Genomic DNA, 22,024 nt, shown 5'->3' on the forward strand with positions numbered 1-22,024 from the left:
TTATACCAGAGAACCCAAAACAACAAACTATACATAGTCCCTGAGTAATAATGCACCAATATACTTAGAAAGGTCAAATTCAAAGTGATTCAAGTTGTCGTAATTTTACTTCCAGAAAACTTGATTTCTGATTAGACTTCCTTTATTTTTAGTCATCGCCACCTTGGAAGCACCCACTTGTTAATTAGAGTCTTCTTGCCATTCTTTCCCAATGCTATATATGGCCCCATGCAAGTCTACAGCACTGTAATTAGGATTTTTCTTCTATGAAAAAACATTATAATAGATATCCCGCCATGCTTATGTTATTATAATTGCATGTTTAGCTCTAGGAATCATTATAATTTATCATAAAACATTAATGTTAATAAAATAAGTAGAAGGAGGAACTACTTATATCCTTGATTACAGCAGAAAGAGCTACATCTTAATTTTAGCCTTTTGCTTTTCAGTTTTTTAAGTTAATGTGTGCACATTCGAAAGGAATCATGGGCTGTGAACACTGTGGCTCAGTACATTACCAGGTATTTCTCATGACCCGTATTAAACAAAAATTACCAGAAACAGAACTAAAGCAGGCCAACAGACCTTATTCAAGTTGCCAAAATATGGAGAAAGACAGAACTCAGCAGTCTTTGAGTTACTGATACAGAAGTCAGGAACTGAAGTTAGAGGATATTGTTTGTTTTATCTTGCAAGTTCTCTCTCCCCCTCCCCAAATTGTATACATTTACAGCATATAGGATGCTTTGTAATGCACATACACAGTGATTTAATTACATTAACTTTTACTTTTTGAAGTTACAATTACATCATTTCCCTTTCTTATTCTTTCCTCCAACCTCACCATAAACTCCTCCTTGAACTCTTATGGCCTATTTTTATTTTTAAACACATGTATACACTTGTGCATACCTGTGCTCACAAGCACGCACACGCATGCTCACACACACACACACACACACACACACACACACACACACACGCACACACGCACATACGCACATGCACACTGTGCCTTCCACATTAACATGTCCACTTACATCATAAAGTCTTACTTAGGCAGCCATATTGATGAGGCTTCATGGGTAGCCTCTCTGACATTTCTCATAGACACAATCTCACAGCAAACTTTCTATTCTCTGGCTCTGCAGCCAGCCAAGAAACAATACTCCTAAAATACTTCCTGTCGGACAGCTTTCATCATGTTTCATACATCATAAAGAAGAATCCAGGAGAACTTCTGTTTCCCAAAGTACAGAACTTCTTCTCCGAGGTCAGATCAGGAATGAAAGAGTAGATCTCAAAACCAGATGTTCCTACAGCCAGGATCTTGGTTCAGAATAGCCAGACACAAACAAAGGCTGATGGGAGAACAGAGAAACGTGTAGAAGTATTGGTTTTTGTTTTCATCAAACAACTTGAATAACTCCTGAAGCCAGTAATCATATCACATAAATTTAAGTCTATCTACAGCAACCCTATTTTTGTGCTGATACTTGAAAGAAAGACTCTTGGCTTCCGCATAGGTGGGGAAGGACTTACAGCCAGCAGTCATTCTCATTCAATGTGCTTTTGCACAGTCCTCCATCCATTTGTACAGAAATTACTAAGGTTATGGGCTCAGTTTAAGTTCTGAGAGTCCAATTTGTATCTTAGCAGCACAAACAGAAAGGATAGTGGTTTTCTACATGTGGATGACTGCATCAATTACAGAAATAATAGAGAGAGGTACAAGTCCCATCCGCTGTGGCAGGAGAGGACTAGACTATTAAAATAAGCCATAAAAGCCTCAGTATGTGCCATAGCCTTACAGAAGCATTAAGTCTTAGTCTACTTTTTTTTAAAATAAAATCATAAACCTTTAGAGTAGTGGTTCTCAACTTGGAGGCCATAGCAAAATCAGAGTTATGAAGTAGCAATGGAATGATTTTAAGGATGGGGGTCACCACAACATGAAGAACTGTATTTAAGGGTCACAGCATTAGGAAGGCTGAGAACCGCTGCTTTAGAAGACTGGGAAAAAAATCATGATATTGAGAATTTTCTTTTGTGCATGTAGCTCCATTGGTAGAATGCCTACCTCGCATGTATACAAAGCCCCAGGTTTACTCTTCAGCACTGAATAAACCAAGCATGGTGGTTTATTATAGGCCGAGTGCACTTGTAACTCCACTGTTTTTTTATTTAGAAAGGAATTGTCTCTGGAACAACCACTCTGGCATCAGCACATCCCCGACAGGTTGTAAACTGTAATTTCAGAGGACCAGCGAATAGAAAAGTATGTTTTTAAAAAGTGACAAAGACAAAGCTTGTTTCTTTTACAATTTTCCCAATTTCTAATACTACAAAATTTTGACTTTATTGTATGGTAAAGCAGAAGGTCCTGAAAGATTCTGTATAATAATCTATTCTTCATGGCAATACATACATACATACATACATACATACATACATACATACATACACACATACATGTCAGGAATAGAAAGATATTTTAGTATTCAGATCTAGGCTTGGGCCACCAATGTAAATGATGATTTTGATAACATTAGGGAGAAAGATTCAAGTTCAATAAGGCCAGAGAATTCAAGGCATAGGCTAAAAACATTTCAGCATGTGATGACTTCTATAAGATCAATCCCTGTGATATATAGAGCCATTTAATTAATGAAAATGAAAGCAGGGTCAATTACCTTCTCCCTTGGAATATTTGATTTTGCTATTGAGCTTTATTAGTATAATATGAACATGAAAAGTCTCTAAAGAGTTAACTCATGTTATCAAGGTAGAAGATAGAAAATATTAATAAAGAAAAGCTATTAAAGTGGACCCTTTTTAAAGAAAATGAATAGTTTTATTTTAGACATACTGATCTCTGTATTCTTTACAAACTCCTTTTGGAGCATATTCTTTTAATTTAATTATAAATATTTTACAAAATATCAGGCCTGGCCTAGCTTCTAGGAACCAGTTAGCTAGAAAAGCTTATAGTCATTTAAATCAGCAAGTCCAGTATGGTCAATGATTGGAATTTGACTACTTGTCAAAAGATTAAGAATATACATGTTGTTTTATATCTCACCTATGAGTTATATTTGTGGTTTTGCTTCCCTATTTGTAATAAGTGACACTTTTAGAAGTTTGAAAATGAAGCCACAAGCTCAAGTTTACTTATTCTATTGCTCAAGAAAGACTACCAACTCAAGGATGTGCTGTTGGATCAAGGCAAACTAGCAAACAAAGTAAGGGGGTATCAACATCAAAGACCATCTTGTCCAGTTTTCTGGTGTAGGGTTTATGTGGTGACTTCTAGGAAGTATATCAGATGGGCAGTCACGAAGGACATAAAGATGGGGTGCCCTTTATTTTTAAATTCATAGGGCGTATAATTACTTTTTCATTCTGCAAGTATAAAAAAAAAGATTAGTGATTAGAACAAAGCATGTCTTTATACTCTTTCATCCAAAAATATAGTTAATTGTGCAGTTAGTTTTTAGAATATAAACACTCTCTGTTTAGAGCATGGGATAGAGAAAGAAAATCAACTCTACCAGAAGCTCGAGGGAGACAGAGTAAAGCATCTTTCCCTCTGGAAGATGGAAACATAAAGGTACCTCTCCTGGATCAGATAATAAAATTCAACTTTTCATAAAACATTTTTTATGTTAGATGGTGTGGTGGTTTAAGCCCCATAGTCTCATATGTTTTGATATATGTTCTACACTTGCTGGAACTGTTTGGGAAAGACTAGGACATGTGACCTTGTTGGAGGTGTGTCACTAAAGGTAGGTTTTGAAGTTTCAAAAGTACTCACCATTCCCAGTTAGCTGTCTTTGTCTGGTGCCTGTGTGTCAATATCTGAGGTCTCAACTACTGCTTTAGCACCATATCTACTTGCCTGTTGCCTCTTCAGCATGACGATCATTTATTCCAAACCTTTGAAACTCTACGCCCCAAATTAAACACTTTATCTTATAAGTTGTCTTGGTTCTGGTGTTTTATCACAGCAATAGATAAAGTTAGAGTTGTCATCTAGAGCAAAACCATGAGGATTCCAAAGTTATATGCTTCTGCTGCAAGACCAACAGAATTAGTGATGCTAAAAATCACTAATAACTAAAAGAAAGTTGAATTACATGCTTTAGTTAAGTCTTCTTTCAAAGGCAAAGAGACCAGAATAAATTGACACATAATTGTCAACTCCACTATCTTATCTTTCTTCATGGAGTCCTCATTTATGTAAATTATATGACTATTTCTTTTATAGCCTCAACAGTCTCAGTCTCCTATCTCTTTCTCTTCCTCAGCTCTGTTTCTTCTTCTCCCAAGCACACCCACTATTCTTACTCCTTCTCTTCCTCCTCTGAAACTGAGTTTTTCACCATGCAGACTGACCCAAACTTTTCAGGAGCTAGAGTTTAAGGCATTGACCATCACACATACCTGACTTCCACTATCCTTGTTCTTCTGTGTACACAGCCCTGCAGTGTATTTTACTAGCTGGATTATTGCATGATACAGCAAGGCTGTTACTCTGGACTTCATGTCTTGAACATAGGATACTTGCTCTAAAACTTTGAAAATGTATCTTGTTTCTGTTTCAAAATATATTTGAATATAATCCTTTTCTATAGACACAACTACCCACAAGCTGGTTGGCATTGACATCTGAGTATATTTCTATTTGTTCTGAGGTGATTACATTTTAACACTCCTTGTGTAATATCCCAAGTTTCCCTAAAGGTTGCTACAGTATCATTAAAGATGCTTATGACAGACTTGCTATGTAGCAGAAGCTGATAATGGGGACAATATATGCTTTCGCTACATATTTAAAATCTTAAAAACCTACTTGGAAGTTGATAGGCATTCTCCTCATTTTCTATTGTTAGTTAAGCACCAGACATTCACATCGAAGGCAAAGGTTATCTTAATATTACATGGTCAGTGGTAGGTTTATACTTGCAGAATGGTTCCTTAAAAAAAAAACACTCTTTACTTTTACTTTATAACCTGTGGGTAGATAAGAAGTGAAGGACAATGTTAATGGGAGATTTTACTTGACAATTTGTGAACAACGAATTAAAACTCTTCAAGGAAAGTAAATTCTGTGGGTTCAGGTAACCACCCCTTTGGTGTTTCTGAACTCCGTATGAAAAAGTACGTGTTACTATCTGGATGTGTGTCAACTACATAAAACATAATGATGATCAGACAAGTTGAGATACTAATTTTGTTACTGTGGTCATTTTGAGGCTTATTAGAGTGTTAGCTCACTTTTAACAGGATAATTCTAAGGAATGAAAAAAAGCATTTCATTGTACTAACAATGAATCACACATAGTAGCTGCCATTTCCTTGCTGGATGCATTTTAATAACAATGGTGGACACCCATCTTTGCAGACAGCCTGAGTTCCTTGATCCTTGCCATTTTTATCATCATGAACACCCAGCATTCACTGTGCCGTAGTAAAACCAGCGTACAGTTATCTTTTCCATTTTGGCAGTGCCATGGTAGGTTTCTTTCTTAGCATATCTCTTAACAACCTCAGTGTACTTTCCCCTCTTTTATTATTACGTCAAAGTCATTTATCTTTTCATACAAAGGAAGCACATCATGGCTGTTCTCTGTCTAACTGCCATTGCCAGCAACACTCTTGTGACTCTGTCGTTGTCAAGCTCAAGTGCTACCAAAGATCAATATTACAAAACCATGACACTTCATCTAATAATTTAGATAGCTGCTGAATGACTGCAGAGTGCCTCTGCTGGACAGAGGAAGGATTCCTATAGCAGAGAATGACATCACAAAATTTCATCATGCTACCTAAAGTAACTTCCAATCTAAAATGCATAAATTATTTATTTCTTGGATTTTTTCCCTTTAATATTTTTGAATTGTGGTTAAAAACATATGCCAATTCAACTGTGCAAAACGAAATCATTGATAGTATCAGTAGGAGATATCGTCAACTGAAACATGGTGAACTTGGCGATTTCATTATGGTTCTTAATCTTTGTAATTGCCTGAGGTATCAGATGTCTTCATCAGTTACTGATAGTTAACAGTTGTGAGACATTTGCTGTGTGGCTGAAGTATTTTTCTGAAGTATTGAATATATACTATGTAGAAATCCCCATTCTATCTGGACATATCTATGAGCTCTTTTGCTTATTATCTGACTGGTATCTTTTTTTCCTAAATTCTTTTCACTTCTGAAACTAAAATAGCAAAATACAATGAGTTGTCTGTTGTAATGGCATAGGTTACCCATGTGAATACATGGTTTGGATTTCAACCAAGAGGTAACTCGCTAATTAAACAAAAGGCAAAGCCACTTTGGAGTCATACAGAGTTAGCAAGTCCTCACCCTGAAATGGATCCGGGTAAGTCTTTTTGAAAGGGCCACGCTAGCTGTGTTGGGGGAGCTCCACTCCTGGTGCCCTCAGAGCTCTGATGTGGTTAGCCACAGTTAATCTCTATGTTATTGCTTTGTCTGGTTGGTGAAGTCTCTTTTTCTTTCTGTGAGGTATAGTGTTACAAATTTATCTTATGGTTGAAGAGAACCTTCTCTGCGGTTGTTGTTCAGGAGAGAGAGATCTTGCTCATACACAAAACTGATCAAGACATAAATACTTATGACAAAATTTCAATCAGACTACAGTGTGAATTTCTTTCAGGGAAGTAGAGCATCATGTGAAATAAATGGAGCTCTTTTTCCATTTGCAGTGTCCAGTTCAGCAATGGCAAGTGTATTACATGTTATACATCAGGTCTCTAGAATCTTCCTTGAAACACCGGCTCAATGTATCTTCTTCACTTTAGCACCCATGACCGCTTCCTCAAGTTCCTGGCATCTGCCATTCTTGTTGTTTACATGTGCTGGACCTGATTACTTCAGATAATTCCCATAAGTGGAATTGTCAGATAGTAGCTAGATGTGTGTGTGTGTGTGTGTGTGTGTGTGTGTGTGTGTGTGTCTGTTGGCTTGTGTCACCTAGTAGAGTGTTCTCAAGTTTAAACTAAGATATAGGAGTCACATGATTTCAAAGGGAAAGTAAGTTAGTTTTCAGTGACTTTAAAAGGATATCTGAAAACACAAATGACTATAAGCAAATTAAAATGATTAAACAGACACAGAGAAAGTTGATAGACCTGAAAATACACGGACCACTTAATATTTTTCAATTTAAAATTCTTTCAAAGTGCTGGACTCCCTGATTACAGAGAAACAATAACACTGACATGATTACATGGTCAACCTTGGTGCTACAACTCTTCAAAATTTGCCTTTAATGTATTGTATGGTGATCTCTTTTTAAGAAAAGATTTGTTCTTTTATTTCAGGTAAATTATTTCAATTTTTTACTTTATAAGATAGTGATTTATCAAATGTTTATAAGAAACAATACGCAAATTCTCTATACCCTCTTTCCAGCTCTCTCCTATGGTGTCTGTCCTGGTTATTTCAGGATTTGTGGTGGTGCTGTTTTCTTTTTCTTTGTTTTGTCAACTTGACACAAAGTATAGACATCTGCAATTCAGAGGATCTCAGTTGAGAAAGTGCCTTCATCACAGTGGCCCATGGGGCATTTTCCCTACTGATGTTTGCTAGGAGGGCTGGTCCACTGTGGGCAATGGCATCTGTGGGTGAGTGGTCTTGGAGCATATAAGAAAACAAACAGAAAACCAGGAGCAGGAAACAGTTAGTTCATCCACAGCTTCTACTTCAGTGTCTGCATCCAAGTTCCTTCCCTGAGCTCCTGCCCTGACTTCCCTTCATGATAAACTGTGATCTGTAACATGAGCTAAACCTTCCCCAGGTTGCTTTGGCAATTTCTCACAGTAATGGAATCCCTAAGACAGCATCTTGTATATTATTAGTTTAATTTTACAATCAGCATACTGATATAGTCTTCTCATATCATTCAGCCCTGTCACTTAGCCTGTGGTGTGTGTGTGTGCATGTGTGTGCGTGCGTGCGTGTGTGTGTGTATTTGTGTGTGTGCGTGTGTTTGTGTGTGTGTGTGTGTGTGTGTGTGTATGTGTTCTCATACTTTTTTGGTCCATGCAATCTCACTACATGATATACAGTGAATTTTAAAAGCACAATTTATAGATTAATTGTGCTTATTTCCAAAGTGCTGTTATTTTCATAAATCTCTATGAAAAACATAAATGATGGGCAAAGGGGCACATTTTGTTATTCTTACAGTAACTCATTGCTCACAACCGTCTCTATACCATATATCCTTTGACAAGTTTAAATTATTATCTATAATTATAGCACTAAATGATTTTGCCCAAAATTACTTCTCCTTAACATTTAAGTCAAGCTGTGCCTTCTTTAAGGCGTTTTTCCCACAGAGAAGTAGGACACACACTTTGTGCGCATTCCTTGTAATATTTGAAGCCAGCACTTAAGAGAGAATAATAGTATTAATAGGAGGAATCACTATTCCTCTTAGGATTTCTATTTTCACTGTATTATAAAATAAAAGAAACATTTGTAGGCATTTGCACTGGAGCAGTAATATTCTCCACGTAGTCATATAGTATTATATAGCCAAATCACAGGAAATGAAGTGAGTTTAAATATTCAAAGGACAAATTATGAAGTCTTTAATACATAGTCACTATTGTTTTATACTGTGTTAATTATTCATTATTTCCTTCTAAGCCTTTATAATCATTCTAATTGTGGAGTATCCACTTCTTAGTATAACAATGTATCCTTAGGCCAGCTCTCTTTAATCTCATATTAGAGAAATGTACGAAAATGCTTGTAATAAAAAGGATTTTTTTCTTTTCAGACAAATATAGTCTGAAAATAGATATCAGCAGAGTAAAATTCTCTTACACGAATAAATTAAGTAAAAGTTAATAGAGGAAAAATTAATGCAATTATTTCTCCATGTTGGGGAGCATCAAAAATGTTCACAGCCAGCTTTCCTAGTAATGGCCTTGTCTCTCATTCCTCCTTTCTGTCACCAAAGACTTCACGATTCAAGTGGTCAGCTTGTTACTTATCAGAGGGTAAATCAAATGATAAGTGAAATATTCTAAGGAAAATGTGGTCCAAGGTGTTCTTATTTACTTATTCAATACTTTCATGAATATTATTAGAAAAGCAAGTAGCTACAGAAATGTGCACAATCAAAATGGTGACTCCTGTGACAGTTATTGTGTGGCATATTACTTTCTAAGTGCTTCATATAAACATAGTTAAAGCTCGGTACTGTGTGAGTTACCTGCCCTTGAATGCCCGTTACAAGAGTGTTTAAACTGGAGCACGGGGAAGTCCGTAATCTATTCATGATCACCTGGTTTGTTTAGATTTAGTGCTAGGTCCTTTTGTGATGGCTTCAGCGTCTGAGTGTTAACTTGTAAGGTACATCTGCTGGCTAAGAGTTATGGTGAGACAAAGAAATAGAAATACCTCTGTTCTTTAGAATATTTAAAATCCCATAGGAGATAAAGGGCAAATGTGTCTAGACTATAGGAGGTCAGAGCTATTAAGAAATGCAGCAGGAGAATTTCTGAATTCCTTAGGGACTGAAAGCTTTTCCATGTGGTTTGCAAAGGTGGCCTTATTTGTGATGTGGTTCAGTTTACTGACATGGTGGGAGAAAGGAAAACAGAAGGGCTTGCTGGGGACTGGAGGAAAAGACCCTTGGAAAGAAACTCTTTGAGCTCCTTATAGTGGGAATGGGTGATGAATAGAGAGTTTGTGCAAATTTAGGGTCATTCCCTAATTTTAGAAACAACAGCAAAAGAAAAAAAACTGTTATTTCAGAATTTTTACAAAATGTGTGTTGACATATTAAACCCAACCACTCCTTCAATAGCTACCCTTCAGGACACACTTAACTTTGTGAGTCTTTTTTTCCCTTTGTTTTCTCTCACTAACACCAATTAAGTCCAAGTTGTTCTTTCCATATAATCTTAAATTTATAGCCTTCCACTGGAGTGTGAACAACTTACTGGGCTACAGGATTAAATCTGTCCCTTTCCCTCCCCACAGAAACTATAGCTCCTTTGCTAAGGTAAGGTTTTGTGCTTACCTCCCCTTTATGTGCTTTATTTGGTCTGGCTTGAGGCTTCATGGGTCTTGTGCGTGCTGTCTTAACACCCTGAGTTCTCACATGCAGCTACTTTGTGTCTGGAAGGTACTGTCTCATCATAGTCATTTACTACCTCTAGCCCTTACTTTCCTGAAGTTCCCAGAAGAGGAAAAGATCTCCCAGACTCATGGATCAGAAAGATTAATACTATAAAAATGGCCATCCTACCAAAAGCAATCTTCAGACTCAATGCAATCCTCATCAAACAGCTACAAAGAAGCATCACCTTTCAGACACATTGTAGAAAAGACACAAATGGTGCTGGTCGAGATGCAGAGCCATATGTAGACGAATGGAGCTAGATTCTTGTCTCTCACCCTGCACAAAAGGTAACCCCCCAAAATGAAGAAACTCAACAGGAAACCTGATACCATTTTTAGAATATTTTCTAACGAAACAGGTGTGGCTAATGCTTATCTAAGTGTATGCAATTAATTGTTCATTTAAATTCCCTTCTACTAAATCTATGTGTAAAGTGGTCGAAACATCATGCGGTGCTGGGAGATTTATAATGAAAAAAAAAAAAAACAAATGAATCCTTGCCTTTTTCCATCTAGTAATTTACTCCTCAACGTTTTTATTTTTATTTCTAAGAAAACGTTCTTATTTTACATCATCTAGGTTTTTTTTTCTTTTTTTTCGGAGCTGGGGACCGAACCCAGGGCCTTGTGCTTGCTAGGCAAGCGCTCTACCACTGAGCTAAATCCCCAACCCCTAGTTTTTATTTCTTTATACAACCCCTTTCTCTCCATCTCTCAATTTCATGGAATTGTTGGTGGCATTTCTGTTCTCTGTCTTATCCACTTAGCCATTGTGCTGGTGTCTCTCATTTCCTTTTTATGCAAAAGGATTAATGTTTATAACTTAAGCAAAAATTAAATTACTTTACATGCCCATGAGCTTATTAAAATCTTCATATGAATAGATCACGAGAAATTACAAAGGAAAAGGAATTTTCCTGTAACGATCCAATTGTATTCTTGTGGATTAAGGACGATTAAACAAGGTAGAATCTTCTTTCACCCACTGCACAAATACACCTTGCCCTATGTTCCTTCATAAAGGACAAATAATATCTTTAATGGTGTGTGTCCCCGCCAGCGGGGACCCAGTTATTCAGGGTCCCGAAGAGGCTTTCTACCTGTGGGCCAAAATGGGGGTGAAGAGAAGAAGGAGACCAAGCAAAAGTTCTGTTGTCAAGGTTTCGTTTATTGAGAGAAATGTATAGCATTTAAAGCTCTGAGGCAGGAATAGAAGCGGGAACTGAAGTTTAGGGTGGGGGAGTTTGGGAAGTGCCCAAGGATATAAGGTGAATCACTACACTGCAAGATATCCTCCTATAACAAAGAGGCAACAGTCTTCCGGGGACATGTTCTTTGAAAAGGTCGAACCCTTCTCAGGAATCTGCTCAGGGACATCCGGTGTTTTGCTCAGGCTGAAACATCCTGGGTCTTCCTGGGAGAGGCTTTAGTTCAACAATCTCATGTCTGTATGGCAGTCATTTCAAGGTTGAAACTCTGTGGCCATGCAGCCCAGAGTCACGTAGCCACCTTGAGCTATGCAGTCACAAAACGGCCAGGCCCAAATCCAATACGGCTCACTACAGGTGTGCACATGTAGTTTCCTCCGGCAACATCTCCACAAAAATCAGTTTCATTTTGCTTGCCTTTCCTTTCATGTCCCTGTTTTTACAATGTCTGTCTTCTTTTTCTCGTTTTTCCTCTCTGTTTGGTAACACATATCGGTTAATGGTTTTCTGAGAAGTGCACTAGAGATATTGTTCTACTAAGAACCTGACCTTAACTCCTGCTCTTGAGACAGGCTTGACCTCCTTGTTCCATCAGATTTTGAAACCATCATTTTCTTGCTTCTATTATGTTTTTGAAAAGTCTGAAGACACTCAAGTTTGGAGGCATCTTCTTCCTCCCCTTCTAGCAGGCTTGCCGCACATTCTCTACCACAGGATCCTAAACTTTCATTGATTTACATTTCATAAGTCAGTTCCATCACTATGGTTTTGGTGAAGAAGCCTGTTCAATTAGAAAAGACCACCACTTTACGTGTTGCATCCAGGGGGCCTTTCATCAGTTATTTTATTAACTCCTTACCCGTATCTCTGCTGGCTCTCCTACAATGACCATCATCCTGGTATATCCAAACCTCTCAGATAAATAAATCTATTCATTTCTAAACTTCTGACAGCCTATCAGCTTTTTTTTAAATGTTCTAGAGTCTTTAGAGCACCTTTAATTCTCACTTCTTTTTCTTTAAATTTAAATTTCTAATGTTACATTTAATTTTTGCTGTATAAATTTATATATAGAGAGAAGTGTAATGGAGCATCTGCTAATATGTATATATCAGCATGACCTTACGTCACAATAATCATTAATTCCACCTCCTTCACTCTTTTGATGTCATTATTTAATGTTTTTCTTGTTTAATTTTCTAAAGTCTGTTTTTATAAAAGTGGCTGGTGCCTTTGATAAAATGTTTTAAATTAATAATAAGGAGGTCTGCAGAGGTAACTCGGTCAGTGCTTGCTGTGTAGCCATGGGTTTCTGAATCTGTATCCCTGGCACTCGCCTAAAAGCCTACCTGATGCACATGTTTACAGACCCAGAACTCTGTAGAGAGCAGAGAAAGAAGGATCTGTGGGCCAGCCTATTGGATCCTATTGGCCAGCCAGTCTAGCCATAGGATCTCATATGGATGAGGTCCAGGTTCAGAGAGACCTTGTCTGAGAAATTAAGACGGGTTTCCTGAGTGTATACCCAAAATATTCTTTATTCTGTTGCAGAGACGTTCGCACAACTATATTTCTTGCAACTGTATTCATAATAGCCGGAAAATAGAATCAGCCTGGATGTCATTCACAGATGAATGGCTAACCAAAATGTGACATGTAGAGACAATGGGATATTTTCAGCGGCAAACAAAAATTAAGTCATGAAAATTTTAGCAGAATGGACGAATCTGGAAAGTATAACATTAATTGAGGTGAGGTGACTAAAACACAGAACAATAGAAAAGAAAATGCCCTCCCACATATTCTGGCCTAAACCATACATGTTTTTGTGTAAACACATGTGTTGACAAACATCTAAATTCTAGAAAAGAGACCCAGAGAGAAACACTATGTGATGAAGGGTGAGGGGTGGGCAAAGTACACCTGGGTCATAGAAAGCCAAAATGAATGTGGAGACTGGAAGCTTTAGAGGGAATGGAGTAGCAGAAGGTAGACAAGGTAAGCGGAAGGAGAATCACTATGCCTCTTTAGAAGATGCCACAGTGCTGTAGTGCTATTTAAAACACTGGATGCTGGTTGGACTCAGGGACTTACTAAGAACAATAAAAAAAAAAAGGATATGACGCTAGTAGAGATACTGAGTGGGACTTTAGGGAGGCTGGATGTAGAAACTGTTTTATATGTGATAAATTGCGTTGTATAAATGTATTTTAAAAAAATAGGAGAAAAAGTACTATTCAAAAATACATAATGGAGAGTAATTGAGGAAGATACTCAGTGCTGAGCTCCACCTTACACACACACACACACACACACACACACACACACACACACACACACAAAGATAAGATGTGAAAAGTCTGGTTACAGTTTACAGTTTCTAAAAAATATGAATGGCTCTTGACTACCAAGACTAGAGTAACCATTCCATAGATCATAGAATGTAGGTTAATGTCTATATGCAGGTGACAGCTGGCACCGGTTAAGTCAAGGCCATGATTGGACAGTAAAAAGACATAAGGTGTGGACAAAGTTTTTGTAAGGAGGGAGAGAAAAGGAAGGAAGGAGAATTAATATGGAGACAGAAGGATGATCCAGATCCGAGTGATCTTGAATTGCCAAGGTAGTTGGGATGGATTTCTGTAGGCAAATTTATCTTATCTAGGTGGGCGGTTTACATCCTTATCAATTGGTTGTGTGTGAGTTTATTGTGTGGATGTATTGTGGATTGAGAATTTAAGATAGAAATCTGATCGTTGGGTTGCAGTTTGTTGAGTCTTGATTATAACAGGTTGTTGGGAGTTTATACCACAAATTTTAGGGGTGGATATTGGGAGTGTAAACAGAGAAGCGGCAGAGAATTCTGAGAAGGTAGCCACTGCTGGGACCAGGGGGTGGATGCTGGAAATGTGAACAGAGCCCACAGTAAGAGAGCTGAGAGATAGGCAGTCTGTGTATGAAACTGGCTTGGCAGCGACCTGCCTGGGTCAGAGTGCTCTGGGGGCAGCGCAGCGTGGAGCCGCTGAGATAGATTAGCGCTGGTTTCAATGGCCCGACAGCTGGAACTAGTGAGAACGCAGTCACGCCCTTTTTTATTTTTACTGTAACAGTAGAAAATATGTTTTGTTTTGGTTTTTAACATTATCTTGTCACACAAAAGGGCCTGGTCTGCCTGATATGTTAACACTAGCTACTTCCTCTACTATTCTTCAGATTCCCATTCGAGTTCCTTATTTGAGTTGATTCCAATTTCTTCCTAATCCAATTTTCAAGATTCAGTTATCCATGATACAGAATCCATTATTGCTTATTTGTGGCAGGTATCATGTTCCAACCTTTCGTTTACCTTGTGTGCATATATTTGCAAAATCTTTTGTTTGTGTTCAATTCAAGAAACATCTAATTACTGCTCTATCTGTCGTTTTACAAAACGTTGTCTGGAAAATTTTGTCTGTCTTTCAGGGTTATATTGTTTCTCTTTTTCTTCTGGGTAAATTTCATCTTTAATATTGTTTTTTTTTTCTTTTCTTTTTTTCGGAGCTGGGGACCAAACACAGGGCCTTGCGCTTGCTAGGCAAGCGCTCTACCGCTGAGCTAAATCCCCAACCCATCTTTAATATTGTTAAGTGATAATATAGGTACTATCCTTATACTTTCATTTTTAAAACTTGTTTCATTACATTTATTTTGTATTTAGTTTCTCCCTGTCTCTCTGTTTCTCTCTGTGTCTCTCTATCTCTGTCTCTCTGTCTCTGTCTCTCTCTCTCTCTCTGTGTCTGTATGTCTGTGTGTCTGTCTATCTGTGTGGGTGTCTGTGTGTGTGTCTCTGTGTATGTCTGTCTATCTGCCTCTCTCTCTCTCTCTCTCTCTCTCTCTCTGTGTGTGTCTGTGTATGTGCCTATGTGTCTCTCTGTGTGTATCTGTGTGTCTATCTCTGTGATCTCTGTGTGTGTCTGTCTGTCTCTGTGTGTATGTGTGTGTCTGTGTGTGTGTCTGTGTATGTCTATGTATGTGTCTGTGTATCTCTGTGTGCATGTGTGTCTGTGTGTGTGTCTGTCTCTGTGTGTCTGTCTGCCCGCCCCCCTCTGTGTCTGTGTCTGTGTCTGTGTCTGTGTCTGTGTCTGTGTCTGTGTCTGTGTCTGTGTCTGTGTCTGTGTCTGTGTCTGTCTGTGTTCATGCTCACATATGTGGGTATCAGAGGACAATGGGCTACTTGCTGTAGTCTGCTCCTTCCTTTTACCCTGTTGGTCCTGGAGATCACCCCCAGGTCATCATGGTTGGCAGAGAGCACCTCAACCTGCTAAAGCACACACACACACACACACACACACACACACACACACACACACAAAACCACCACCACCAGCAGCAGCAGCAGCAGCACAAAAATAATCCCTTGAATTGTCCCTTTAATGTGTCTGCTGATATCTTACATTTTCAGTCAATCCACGGGATCTGTCTTTTCTCCTCTCGTTTATTTCCCTGTCTCTAAAAGTTAGCTTTCCTTATGTTTAATTATACAGGCCGACATCTCTGCTTGCCATCACATCCCTGCCACCTCATGTACCTGCTTTGCTTGCCAAATGTTTTCCTTGGTTCCATGACTTATTTTCCTTTTCTTATGGGGATTGAGGGACGTGGTAGTTCTTCATTTTAATTTTGGACTTTGCATTTGTTACACTATTTTTCTTTCTTAGAAAAATGACTCATCTCAGAAAGAACTACTTTTACCCAGGCAAGACATTTACCTTAGATTTATCTTGGAAGTGTGTTCAAAACAGTTCTATACTTGCTAATTTTAACAAAGATGAGACATTGATTTCTTTTTCCTGCAGCCTAATATTAAATCTGTTCCATGGGGGAGAAACCTGTTTTATGTGTTTCATGCCTCCCACAGCTCTGTTATTTCTACAAACGTTGAATTCACTGAGTTTCTCATGTGAATGCCTGCAGTTCATGCTCTGTGAACTCTGCTGTCTGTGAACTCTGCTGTCTGTGAGTGCTTTCATCACAGGCTCTGCCCTGTTTCTCTTCTGTGACCAGTTGCTTTGAAATGGACCGTCTCACCCTCTGCTTCCCTTGGAAATCTCAACATTTTCTAAGTGACCAAGATCATTCTAATGTATGAGTTTTAAGTTGAAGTTGGGAGTATTTTCTTTTCAATATTATTGTTTTTAAATAGCTTGCCTTCCACAAAATTCTTCCTTGGTGCAGTTGTATTGTTTAATGGTATCTACTAAATGGATACAGTTGTATAGTCATTGTAAAATCCATTGAGTGAGCTCTCCATTATTCTTATAATAACCTTGTGTCTATATAAATATCCAAATCTTTCTTCCATATCTAAAAGATTTTAAAGTTTTTCTTTTGCATATCTATAATCAATCCATAAATTCTAAATGCTATATTTCCATTACCTATTAATGCAAAGACAGAGGGAACTTAATATAGTAAAGTGTAGCAATCAATTAATATTAAACTATCTCTGGACATTTGTTGTTTTCATAATAGGTTTGTTTCATAGCTTCTCAGATGCTGACATTGTAGATCACTGAAGCCATTGATGTTATTACTGCCGTGATTTTATTATTATAACATGGTGCTGACATAAAGAACAGCAAACAAATTCAATTATACATTATAAGTCATTTCAATCATGCCCTTGTAATTGCCAATATAAACTTCATATTCTTTTTTCTAAAGTTTACTGTACTCCAACATGATTTGTACCATTTAGATTTTAACTCTTGTTATTCTTAATAGGCACTTAATTAAACAACTTAAATCCAATAAACTTAATTTGGTGAAACCTTCACAATGTTATGTTTTTGTAATTAAATGTGCCAAAGAGCACATTAAGTTCATTGAAGCATTGACTGTATGTAGCCAAATTTTAAATTGTGCCTTGATAACCATGAAAATAAGGAAGACATGTATTACTTGAAAGTGCCATCCTCGTTCTCTCAAGACTCCCAATGAAAAATTTAATATAAGGTTGTCATATCCTTGAATAGTTATTTCCATAAGATTATTTTTGACAGAGTGCTATCTACTTAGATAGACTACAGTGGTAAAAAGTCATGCATACTTTTATTTTATTTAATGCAATTTCAGTAAGCATTGAAGTAGTTGACATTTTCCCATTGTACAGTGAAGACAAAGGATTAAACAGACTGATTGTGAAATTCCCTACAGATGATAGAGCCCAATGTTCAAAAGCCTATGTATATTTAATTCCATTTGGTTCCAAAGTCTAGGTCTTAGCTTAACCATCCAATCTTTATAGATGGGTAATCTCTAAATATGAAAGGAATAAAATTGAACAATAAGCTATATGCTCCTTGTAAAAATTTATTGAGGATACTGTCATAATTAGTATATTACCTGAAGTGTGTATAAATGAGCTAGTTTTAAGAATTTTTCCTACACCCAAGTAGACACCAGGTGCTACCAGATAAAACAGCAGTAGAGGAATGTATTAACTCTTCTCGAGTCAGTGACAGATGGGGTCCCAGGGAACTCCCAAACACTGGTTGCCCTACACAACGTGACTCCACAAGAAACTTAACCCATATTTGCTAGCGTTCATAGTGCTAGAAAGTACTATCCGTGTTACTACAGGAGAAACGTTAATATTCAACCCTACCCACCTATGAACCCTAGGAGCTATATAGTAATGACCTGCGTGTAAGATATGCCCAATGGTACAAGAGTGAACCTTTATTGGTTCTTTCGAGTTATTTCTGAGAGCTACATTGTTTTTACTAGGCTTGTGTATAAGCGTTAATATATATTCATAAGTTTGCACCACAGTATTTCTTTCTTCCTATTCGTCAGTTTATTGACAAACATTTCGTGCACACTGAAGCTCCTGGATGTCCTCCTCTGCTTTCTTCTTCTCTTTTTCTTCCTTCACCCTCTCCTTCCTCCTCCTCTCCTGGGTTCTTATCTTGATGGGTGTGGTAGAGAACTTTTGATTTCATGTCAAAGAAGAAGTGTGAGCTAGAAATTTAAATGCTGACTTTAAATATGTTTTTCATTTATGTTCCTGGGCAAGTGAGTTTTTTGTCTTTTGGGTTTTTTTTTTTAATTACATGATCTAAAAGCTTTTCTGATTTGTAAGTGTCAAGCATATCTAGGTGGATGTAACTTGATATGAGCATCTTACCAAGAATTTTTTCTGTGGAACTAGTATTCCAGGACACTAACCAACGTTCAGTGTTCATCTGGCCAAGAACCTAATTCTGAAATGCTGGATATTAGGCCTTTTGTTTCACTCTGCAATGAATATCCTCTTAGAGATACCCATGCCATGTCCTCTGTGCCTCTTTATTTTAAAGATTCTAGTAGGAGATTCTGGAAATATCTGAATTATTTAGGGCTGGTTTCAGTAGGAATAAAAATGCAAAACCTTGAAAATACATAAAACGTTGGCTTATAGTATTCCTTCCTATGTTCTTAATGTTTGTTATCTGGGTCCAAGTGGAAATAAAAATGCTGATCTAATTAGAAGCAGAAAATAAGATGGTAGTTTCTAGGAGGGTTGAGATAAACATTTCCCTGACACACTAGAAATCATGTCAAGGGCTCCACTATACAAGACAGAGAGTGAGGTCAATAATAATACTGTGCGTGCTGCAAGGATGGATTTCACAAAAGCGTAACTATGATGTAGCAAATATGCTAATTAGCTAGGGCTAGTCACTTAGATAACCACATACTTCAAACCCTCATATTACACATAATAAATACAATTTTACCTCTTGGTTTTAGAAATAAGACTTGTGATCTCCTATAAATATACATTTACAAAGAGTATTGACCCTAAAGTGCCACATAGGTTCCTATTTATAAACTATTTTCATTTAAGTGTTTTATTTTCATACTCGTTTTCCTTCCCATCTCACATTCTGGCTGCCGTTCGCTTTTCAGATGCAGCAGCTGTTCCATGAAAACTATGAACACAATCGCAAGGGTTACATCCAAGACCTTCACAACAGCAAAATCCATGCAGCCATCACGCTTCATCCGAACAAAAGGCCCGCGTACCAGTACAGACTTCATAACTACATGCTCAGCCGCAAAATCTCCGAGCTCCGCTACCGCACGATCCAGCTCCACAGGGAGAGTGCTCTCATGAGTAAACTCAGCAACAGCGAAGTGAGCAAAGAGGACCAACAGCTGGGAATGATGCCTTCTTTCAACCACTTCCAGCCTCAGGAGAGAAATGAGGTCATGGAGTGGGAGTTCCTGACAGGGAAGCTGCTTTACTCAGCTGCAGAGAATCAGCCTCCTCGACAGAGCATCAACAGCATCCTAAGGTCAGCTCTGGATGACACTGTCCTGCAGGTGATGGAGATGATCAACGAGAACGCCAAGAGTAGGGGCCGGCTTATTGACTTCAAGGAAATTCAGTATGGCTACCGCAGGGTTGATCCCATGCATGGGGTGGAGTACATCTTGGACCTGCTACTCCTGTACAAAAGGCACAAAGGAAGGAAACTGACTGTGCCTGTGAGGCGCCATGCCTACCTTCAGCAGCCGTTTAGCAAGCCTTTCTTCAGAGAAATGGAAGAACTCGACATCAACAGTCTCGTGGAAAGTATCAACAGTGGCACTCCGGCCACTGGATTCTCCTTTATATCCAATTCTCTAAAAATACTCTCTTCTCTTCAAGAGCCCAAAGAAATAGGAGGGCACAATGAAAAGAAAGTACACATTCTTGTTCCACTCGTTGGAAGGTACGATATTTTCTTGAGATTCATGGAAAACTTTGAAAGTACGTGTATTATCCCAAAGCAAAATGTAAAGCTCGTCATCATCCTTTTCAGCAGGGATTCTGGCCAGGAGTCCATCAAACACATTGAGCTGATACAAGAATACCAGAACAGGTTCCCCAGTGCAGAAATGACGCTCATTCCCATGAAGGGGGAGTTCTCCAGAGGTCTTGGTCTTGAAATGGGTTCTTCCCAGTTTGACAATGACACATTGCTGCTATTTTGTGACGTTGACTTGATTTTCCGAGGAGACTTCCTCCAACGCTGTAGAGACAACACAGTTCAGGGACAACAGGTCTATTACCCCATCATCTTCAGCCAGTATGATCCAAAGGTGACCCGTATGGGAAATTCTCCCACAGAGGGTGACTTTGTATTCTCAAAGGAAACTGGATTTTGGAGAGACTACGGCTACGGGATAACATGCATCTACAAAAGCGATCTACTGGGTGCAGGTGGATTCGATACCTCAATACAAGGCTGGGGACTGGAAGATGTAGATCTCTATAACAAAGTCATCCAATCTGGCTTACGGCCCTTCAGAAGTCAAGAAGTGGGAGTGGTGCATATTTTCCATCCTGTTCATTGTGATCCTAACTTGGACCCTAAGCAGTATAAGATGTGCTTGGGATCCAAAGCAAGTACTTTTGCCTCAACCATGAAACTGGCTGAACTCTGGTTAGAAAAACATTTGGGTGTCAGGGATAATCGAACTCTCTCCTGACAGTACAGGCAATACATACTGCCTTTGGAAAGGGGAGTTTACCTCAGTGTTAGCTGTTGTTATTTTTATTTTATTATTGTTATTTTATTATTATTGTTGTTGTTGATGTCGTTGTTGTTGTTATAATTTTATTTTGTTGTCCCAGTCTTAAAGTATTCTTGGTTGTCTTCCAAAGAGTGTTTGTTGACCTCAAGCAAGAAGAGTCTACAGTTCACTGATATTTCACAGTCAGAGTTCTACTGAAGTCAATATGTGTATTACTTTGATATGACTTTATTTGAGATTGAGTTAAACTCATGGCAATCAAATGGCTTTGGAAGCTCATTCATCACAAGAGACAGCTTAGAAGAATGTTCTCTTAGGGCTTAAAGATGCAATATTGACTTTTCTTTTGTTTGTCAACTTCAATGTGATACAAATACTTACCAGTGAAAGGTACCACAAAAGTGCTTTATGCTTCCCATGGGGAAGGGACTCTGTGACAGAAACTTGAGTTTTGTAATTTATACGAGGACTTAAATATATAGACAATAATTTTCTTCATCGTTAGAAATTTTTAAAGTAAATGAACACCTATGATTGTATGTTTATTTTTTAAGAAAAAAAATTTTAAAAACTGAGGAGTCCTGTTCCACAAGCAACCGGTACTGGCTACCCTGGTCTTATAATTACAAACTCCTCACAGTTGTCTGCTATAAATGCGAAGGAACTTTATTTTCTCAAGGAAATATGATTTAATGAGATATTCATGTACATTTTAGAAGCTTTATGAAACAATGTCCTTCATTTGCTGGCAAGAAGATAAAATATGACAGAACCTGTTTATTTATAATAAAACACAGGTATAACCGTATTCTTTTTCAAAAACATTGATAAAGCTCTGTCATTTACTTTTCGTCTCATTTGATGTAACTTGTCAGGTGGTGTTCACCAAAACATGCTGGTTTCACTAGATGGGAAAAAAATACCACAGGATCACAAGAAATGCATTGTGTTCTGCCTTACTCCCAGCTTTCCTAAGTGGTTCACAAGAATAAATTCTTAATTCTGTAATCCACCATTTGAAAGGGGACTCTTACCAGTCTCTGAAGACTGGAGTTCCTCTAACCACAAAAGACTAGTTCAGAATCTGCCTTCGAGAGTAT

At 38.0% G+C, this 22,024-nt stretch overlaps 1 protein-coding gene across 1 annotated transcript in view; it reads left to right on the forward strand.

Moving 5' to 3' along the window:
• Positions 1 to 21,748, forward strand: part of Chsy3 (chondroitin sulfate synthase 3) — a 262,501-nt gene extending 240,753 nt beyond the window's left edge. The window contains 1 exon segment of the mRNA NM_001432417.1: positions 19,311 to 21,748. Coding sequence (NP_001419346.1) covers positions 19,311 to 20,879 — 1,569 coding nt within the window. The 3' untranslated portion in view covers positions 20,880 to 21,748.
• Positions 21,749 to 22,024: the final 276 nt, after the last annotated feature.

Source organism: Rattus norvegicus, chromosome 18 (assembly GCF_021556685.1).
Source record: "Rattus norvegicus strain SHRSP/BbbUtx chromosome 18, alternate assembly SHRSP_T2T, whole genome shotgun sequence".
NCBI lineage: Eukaryota > Metazoa > Chordata > Mammalia > Rodentia > Muridae > Rattus > Rattus norvegicus.